Consider the following 7715-nt stretch of genomic DNA (forward strand, 5'->3'; position numbering starts at 1 on the left):
CCCCCCGGCGGATCCCGCCGTCGTTCCGGCGGAGAGGCTGTTCTCTTCGAAGACGAAGATTCTCCTCAACGGAATCTCCGGAGAGGCTCGCGACGGTGAGATCCTTGCCGTGCTCGGAGCCAGCGGATCAGGGAAATCCACGTTGATCGATGCTCTGGCTAACCGAATCGCCAGAGAAAGCTTAAAAGGAACCGTGACATTGAACGGCGAAGTTCTGAATTCGAAGATGCAGAAAGCAATTTCTGCTTACGTGATGCAAGACGATTTGCTTTTTCCCATGCTTACTGTCGAAGAAACTTTGATGTTCGCTGCCGAATTTCGCCTCCCTCGGAGCCTCTCGAAATCGAAGAAGAGTCTGCGAGTTCAGGCGTTGATCGATCAATTAGGCCTCAGAAATGCGGCGAAGACTGTGATCGGGGATGAAGGCCACCGCGGGGTCTCAGGAGGAGAGCGCAGGCGCGTGTCTATCGGGATTGATATCATCCACGACCCGATTCTGCTCTTCCTCGACGAGCCAACCTCGGGGCTCGATTCGACAAGCGCGTTCATTGTTGTAAAGGTTCTGAAGAGAATCGCACAAAGTGGGAGCATGGTGGTCATGACTTTGCATCAGCCGAGTTATCGCCTTCTCGGACTGCTCGATCGTCTTCTCTTCTTGTCTCGTGGACAAACCGTCTTCAGCGGCTCTCCTACCGTCCTGCCTCGGTTCTTTGCAGAGTTTGGACACCCAATTCCCGAGCACGAAAATCGCACTGAGTTCGCTCTCGATTTGATTCGTGAGCTTGAAGGTTCCGCGGGTGGAACCAGAAGTTTAGTCGAATTCAACAAGCGATGGAACCAGACGAAAGCAGAGCCAACATCGACTCAGGCCACGAATCAATCTCTGAAAGAAGCCATCAGCGCCAGCATTTCTCGAGGCAAACTAGTCTCTGGTGGTACCACGGGATCGAGTCCAGTCTCTAGTGTACCTACATTCGCAAACCCTTTCTGGGTTGAGCTCGCGGTTCTTGCGAGAAGGTCGATGACTAACTCACGAAGAAGGCCTGAACTCTTCGGTATCCGCCTCGGGGCAGTTCTCATCACCGGATTCATCCTAGCCACCATGTTCTGGCGACTCGATAATTCACCAAAAGGCGTCCAAGAACGTCTCGGATTCTTCGCATTCGCAATGTCGACAACTTTCTACACTTGCGCAGACGCTCTCCCAGTTTTCCTCCAAGAACGCTTCATTTTCATGAGGGAAACCGCTTATAACGCCTACCGGAGATCCTCTTATGTTCTCTCGCACTCTCTCACTGCTCTCCCGGCATTGATTGTCCTCTCGCTAGCATTTGCTGCCACAACGTTCTGGGGAGTCGGCCTAGACGGCGGTCTGATGGGTTTCCTCTTCTACTTCCTCATAATATTGGCCTCCTTCTGGGCCGGAAGCTCCTTCGTCACGTTCCTGTCAGGCGTCGTCCCTCACGTAATGCTCGGTTACACCATTGTTGTGGCCATTCTCGCTTACTTCTTACTCTTCAGCGGATTCTTCATCAACCGTGACCGCATACCCTCGTACTGGATATGGTTCCACTACATCTCCCTCGTCAAGTACCCCTACGAGGCCGTCTTGATGAACGAATTCAGCGACCCGACAAAATGTTTCGTCCGAGGTATACAGATATTTGACAACACACCTCTTAGGGCGGTCCCCAGGGGAATGAAAGTGAAGCTGCTGGAGACGATGAGCCGATCGCTTGGGATGAGGATCACGAGCTCGACTTGCTTGACGACAGGCTACGACATTTTGCAACAGCAAGGCGTTACGGATTTGAGCAAATGGAATTGCTTGTGGGTCACGGTTGCTTGGGGATTCTTCTTCAGGATCTTGTTCTACCTCTCGTTGCTTTTGGGAAGCAAGAACAAGAGAAGGTAAACAAAAAAAAAAACGTATCGTTGTTCGGAGGAAAGTGGGTGACTATTGATTATTTTGTTGTGCATGGTCTTTTTTTTTTTCATTTTTAATCTTCTTTTGTTTAATGTTGTTTTGTATATTTTAATTGTAATTCTTCTCAATTTAAGTTCGGAGTTGGTGTGAAATTGTTACGATGACTCGATTACACCAGATGCGTGAGGGAATGTACCAAAATTAAATGGTCCATAATAATTAAATTATGTGCAAAATATGGGGATTCGTCATAGGGTACGAGTCTTTTCTATAACTAAATGTGCTAAACCAAATTTAATTCGATTCATTTTTTTTATTAAAAAATCTTTTAAATTCATGGAAAGTTTCAGTTATGATCAACTTTATTCCGAATTAATAAAAAAAATTGAAAATGATCAACTTTATTTCGAATTAAATTTAGTGTTTTGATTTTAAAAAAAAAAACGGTTGAGAAGATTTGCGAAAAAGGAGGAGAAATGGACATGGTCTTTGTAGTATTAAGTAGGCGGGGACGGACGAGGACGAGGACGAGGCGTTGAGAATATTATATGTCCTCCCTGGTCGTTACGCAGTGGATGGATGCACCACGACGGAGGAGCGTTTACCATTTCGTGAGCTCGTTTACAATTAGCAATGGTTATATATACACTCCATTATTCAAACGGAATTCATCCAACCCAAATTTATTCAAATTCATTATATAAATTAAAATGACTATAATTTCTTAATATCGAAAAACATGAAAAAAAAATAATCGAATCTAACCAGACAGGATCATTTTTTTTCTCTCAACATATTCAAATTCGATCTCTATCAAACGCATTTAAATCGGATAAACATAGTTTTAAAAAAAAATCAAAATAAGAAAACTATGCTTTACCCCTTAGTTTCTTTTTTATAATTTGTATATTTTTTTCCCCAAAGGCCTTAAGCCCAAATAGGAATAGCCAGAGGCAAACAGAGGTGTATCTTCGTCCACATCAACCATAAACTCACAAAAAGCAAAATCATAAGAAAAATTATTCAAAAACCATTGTTGAAGAAACAGAGAAGAAAGAGAGACTCAACAAGCAAGCATGGCTATAACACCTCTACGCCTCACAAACCCTTTCCCATCACCGCGCCATCTTCCCGCCACCATCAAACTCCGCCATAACCATTACCAGAGACCTTTCACCCTCTTCGCCACCGACGTCGAGTCCTCCACGGTGGAGACCCAACCCGACCCGGACCAGTTCGAGTCCCGCCTCTCGAAGATCCGACTCCGATACCGAAGCGGGACGGGGAAAAAAGCCGAGGTGAGAAAATCGAAGAGAGGGACGACTGGGTCGGCGAATAAAGGGTCAGGGATGTATTTGCCGCCGGTGGATCTGAAGGAATCGATGTCGGGAGGGTTGAAGGTGGAGTTAGGGTTTAGCCCTTACAGCGAAAGGGTGAACGGTGGAATCGCGGGATTGGGGCTTGCGGCATTGTTGCTGGTGGAGCTGGCGACGGGGAAGAGCGTGTTGAATTACCACACGTCTGCGATCGTGTTGATTCAGATTTACTTCGTTGCTGCTGTTTCTGCTCTGTTCATCAAATACGAGAAAGAGAAAGCCAGTGTTTGGCCCAAGGACTAACGAGGTACTGTAGATTTGTTATGTGGATGAATGATTGCTTTTGTTGTTGTGCTGCTGCTGATGATGATCATGATGATGTGTTATATATCATCGGATGATGATGAGTATAAAAAAATGGTGTGTTATGCATCATCGGCAAAGTAAAAAGACGTTAAAGGTGCGTAGGGTATCGATTCTCCTCATCGCTTAAACCACAGATCAGACGATCAAATGAACAAATCCAACGATAAACCAAACCAAAACCAATAGAGACGGTGGCGCGTGAGACAACGCGCAAAGACGGAGAAGTTGAAGACGCCGATGGAGACGAATCACGAGCACGAGGGGGTCATCCCCACGTGTCGTAGCCTTTTTAATTATCACAAGTGGATTATGCTATGTATTTGTTTCAATAACTCAAACATATATATATATATATATATATACATATATGCAATTGAAAAATCAAGCTATTTTGAAATGTTCACATTTTTAAACCTCATATTAAATCTTAATTTTTTAAAGTAAAATAAAAAAATTCGACACTTTCATATTAAACCTTATCATTTGAGGTTAAATTATTTTAAATCGTAAGTTTTATTTTGATTTTAGTAAAAAGTTAACGTTTAAAATTAAGAACATATTTAAATTTTAGGAAAAACGAAGGATAAGTGAAATTTATTTATTTCAAATTTTCAAAATATATTTAAACATGTAAATGTTTTCCGATATATACAATGTTATGTAAGAACTGATATATTACAACATAAAAATGAAATGGCGCTTTTAAATATTTATTTTTAGCTGAGTACGTATTTAAATAGTTTTTCAAATCTTTATGATGTTATACCAGCTTTTCAAATGACTTTTAATAATATTTAATGCATTGATATTAGTTTTGATATGTTTTGTTAGTAATTTGTGTTCAATAATTAAAGAATGAAAATTTTATATATCAAAATCCATTTAAAAAATACACATAAAAATACGCAAGGAAATAGCTATTGTCTTCTAAATAACGTTAGGTATGAAAAAAAAACATAGAGCATGAAGTAGTTTGGGTTTTAAAATGTTTTTTTTTTCCCGAGGATTATTATAACTATAATAATTAAATAATGATTAAACCTCGTTAATTATGCGAAAGGACGTTGCTAATTTTGGAGGAGAGAAAGCTGCCTAAAACGGCGGGCTGTTTCTGAGGTCAATGCCTAAACTCTAAAGCGAAATCAAAATTTATGGAGCCTTAAACAAACCCAGAGAGAGACAGAGACCCTGCGAGATTTGATTCGTGAACTCACTCTCTCTCTCTCTCTCTCAAACCCTATTGGAGTTACGATCTCTCGTTCGTAACTCCTGAATCATTTTTCCCTTTCGATTTTGATCCCTCTTTGTACCCAGATCTGTCTCTCTTTTTTGGAACGATCGTTTTTTTGTTTGTTCTTCCCTGGTTTCGCGGTTCTCGATCGGACAAAACACGGAGATGGGTGTTCTCCGGCGTTAAGGTTTCTATTTTTAAGGTATGATTCTTCATTCCAGTCTCGAGTCTGATTTCCGATGTTTGTCGGATTCTAGTTTGAGCTAGTGAACAACATGTTGCAATACAAGTGCCGGAAGATCTCCTCCATTGATGAGGATGATTGATTTTAAATGCCCCATACGAAAATCATTGTTCGCTTTATCCTCTTCCTCTATGATACTACTCTAGATTAGTCTGGCCGGGATTTTGATATGTATGCGGCGATACATTCCAATGCAGATTAACGTCTGCTGAATTTTACCAAAGCCTGTTTGATTTGTGAGTGTTGTCGTCATCGCTATTGGAGGATTCAAAAAGACGCTCGAAGAACAACAAGATTATAGCATTAGTTGTTGGTGTCATCATCATCAGATTGAGGGATATGTGAGTTATGGTATCAGGGTCATTTATGCGGATCGTTTCAAATTGTTGGAGACCTTCTGGTGAGGGAGAAAATTCCACGAGACAAGGGGATTCGAATGGACGGATTGATGGGCTCTTGTGGTACAAAGATTCAGGGCACCATGTTTCGGGGGAGTTCTCGATGGCTGTGATCCAAGCCAATAATCTTCTCGAAGATCATAGTCAGGTCCAGTCGGGGCCGATGAGCTTGGTTGATTCGGGTCCTCAAGGAACTTTTATCGGTGTATACGATGGTCATGGAGGTCCAGAAGCTGCCCGGTTTGTCAATCAACACCTCTTCGATAACGTCAGGAGTACGTTTCACTTCTCCGTATGCATTTCTTCCTGTGTATTTTATGTCCCTTTTCGTTATCAAGATTCAAGTGTGAGTGTGACAGTAGTAATTATTCGGGCATACTGAAATCTAGTTGCTTTGATGGATCTAGAAACAAAAATCTCTGAAAGAGCTAGAACTTTTCTTTATCGGGTTTTGAATAAGATTTTAGTCGAACTTAGTTGTAGACAAGTAAGATTAAGAGTGGATTTAGAGACATACTTTATACCTGCTTAGTGGTGAATGGAATGAAGATATGATCTTCGAACCCTCTGTCAATCCGACGGTTGATTTGTCTGCTTGACGGGGCCTTGCATATTCCACAATCATTGAGGTAAGGTTTAGGGTTTATGAGACGCAAATGCTTAGACTTTATAGGTACGAACTTGAGCCCTTTTACTCTCTTCTATGTAGGCGTAGCTACAAAAGTATCTTACTAACTTGGCAACAATTCGTGATGCAGAATTTACATCGGAGAGTCATGGAATGTCGGCCTCTGTCATAACGAAAGCATTTTTGGCTACAGAAGAGGAATTTCTTTCACTTGTGCGCAAACAATGGCAGACAATGCCCCAAATTGCTTCCGTTGGAGCGTGCTGCCTCGTAGGAATTATATGTAGTGGATTGCTGTACATTGCAAACGCGGGAGATTCTCGGGTTGTGTTAGGAAGACTTGAGAAAGCGTACAAAGTGGTCAAGGCTGTTCAGTTATCCTCCGAGCATAATGCAAGTCTTGGCTCTGTGAGAGAGGAGTTGCGTTTGCTTCATCCAGATGATCCTCAGATTGTCGTCTTGAAACACAAAGTCTGGCGAGTGAAAGGCATTATTCAGGTAAGTTATTATTTTTGTGAGCCATCAAGATCAGGTAATCTAAAAAGGGTATAGAACTATAGTGAGAGATGAACTCTGAATCGTCAGATTCTTAAGTGGATTTATGCTATAAGAACTTGAATTCTGTTCCCAGCCCATTGTCTGATTCCCACAGGTCTCAAGGTCGATCGGTGATGCCTACTTAAAGAAAGCAGAATTCAACCGGGAGCCTCTGTTAGCAAAGTTCAGAGTTCAGGAACCTTTCAGCAAACCGATCCTTAAAGCCGAGCCTGCTATTACCGTACACAAGATTCAGCCTGAGGATCAGTTTCTTATATTCGCATCAGATGGTCTTTGGGAGCACCTAAGCAATCAGGAGGCGGTCGAGATCGTGAGTACCTCTCCACGAAACGTAAGATTCTTACCAACCTCTTGCTTTCTTCCTTCTGCATCCGGCATGATGCCAGTGTGGGTGATTCTAAAACTCTCATTTTTCAAGCATTGACAAAAGCTCGGGTTCTGTCTATGTGGGTTGGTTGAATCACGTATAGTATGCGTGAAAACCGTGGGCACAGGCCGGGTATACGAGATTTTCGAGTTATCATTTTTTAATATCTGCGGATATCCAAAGTCGAATTCGAATACGGAATTTTTGAATTATTTTCAAAGTGTAGGCCATATGTTAGGAAGTTATTCGAGTAGGATACTCTAAAATTTCGTGTTATCTAAACTTGAACGCAAGATTTCAAGAGATTTTCGATGGGTTTGGATGTTAATATCATTAAGAATAAGGGGTAAAGTGTCATTTTACTTTTCATTCGGGTATTTGCGGGTAATACCCGATTTCAAGCCCAATGATCTAAACTGATTTTCGGGTTTAGGGTTTAGGGTTTTATCACCTAGAAATAAGCGTTCTGTGCAGGGAATTGCGAGGAAGCTGATCAAATCTGCGCTAAGAGAGGCAGCGAAGAAGAGAGAAATGAGATATTCGGATCTGAAAAAGATAGAGAGAGGCGTGAGGAGACATTTCCACGACGACATAACGGTAATAGTCGTCTTCCTCCATTCCCACCTCATCAGCCGCGGCCGCAGCCGCCCTATCCTCTCTGTTACCGGCGGGGGGGGCCT

The 7715-nt window shown here is 42.2% G+C and overlaps 3 protein-coding genes across 4 annotated transcripts in view; all 3 read left to right on the forward strand.

The window, feature by feature from the left end:
* Positions 1-2104, forward strand: part of LOC104827310 (ABC transporter G family member 6) — a 2685-nt gene extending 581 nt beyond the window's left edge. The window contains exon 2 of the mRNA XM_010560471.2: positions 3-2104. Coding sequence (XP_010558773.1) covers positions 3-1915 — 1913 coding nt within the window. The 3' untranslated portion in view covers positions 1916-2104. The remainder of the gene's footprint in view (positions 1-2) is intronic.
* A 792-nt stretch (positions 2105-2896) lies between these two features.
* Positions 2897-3941, forward strand: LOC104827311. Of its 2 annotated transcripts, none has more exons than XM_010560473.2 (2): positions 2897-3550; positions 3712-3941. In XM_010560473.2, the coding sequence occupies exon 1, from the start codon at positions 3004-3006 to the stop codon at positions 3544-3546; it is 543 nt and encodes a 180-aa protein (XP_010558775.1). In that variant the 5' UTR covers positions 2897-3003; the 3' UTR covers positions 3547-3550; positions 3712-3941. The 2 variants fall into 2 exon arrangements, with proteins under 2 accessions (XP_010558775.1, XP_010558776.1); XM_010560474.2 differs by having other exon boundaries at positions 3744-3940.
* A 795-nt stretch (positions 3942-4736) lies between these two features.
* Positions 4737-7715, forward strand: part of LOC104827312 (probable protein phosphatase 2C 38) — a 4116-nt gene continuing 1137 nt past the window's right edge. Inside the window, exons 1-5 of the mRNA XM_010560475.1 lie at positions 4737-5042; positions 5282-5757; positions 6241-6608; positions 6763-6999; positions 7510-7701. Of these exons, the coding sequence (XP_010558777.1) occupies positions 5433-5757; positions 6241-6608; positions 6763-6999; positions 7510-7701 (1122 nt within the window). The 5' untranslated portion in view covers positions 4737-5042; positions 5282-5432. The remainder of the gene's footprint in view (positions 5043-5281; positions 5758-6240; positions 6609-6762; positions 7000-7509; positions 7702-7715) is intronic.

The sequence above is a fragment of the Tarenaya hassleriana genome, unplaced genomic scaffold (genome assembly GCF_000463585.1).
Source record: "Tarenaya hassleriana unplaced genomic scaffold, ASM46358v1 Cleome5, whole genome shotgun sequence".
Classification (NCBI taxonomy): Eukaryota; Viridiplantae; Streptophyta; class Magnoliopsida; order Brassicales; family Cleomaceae; genus Tarenaya; species Tarenaya hassleriana.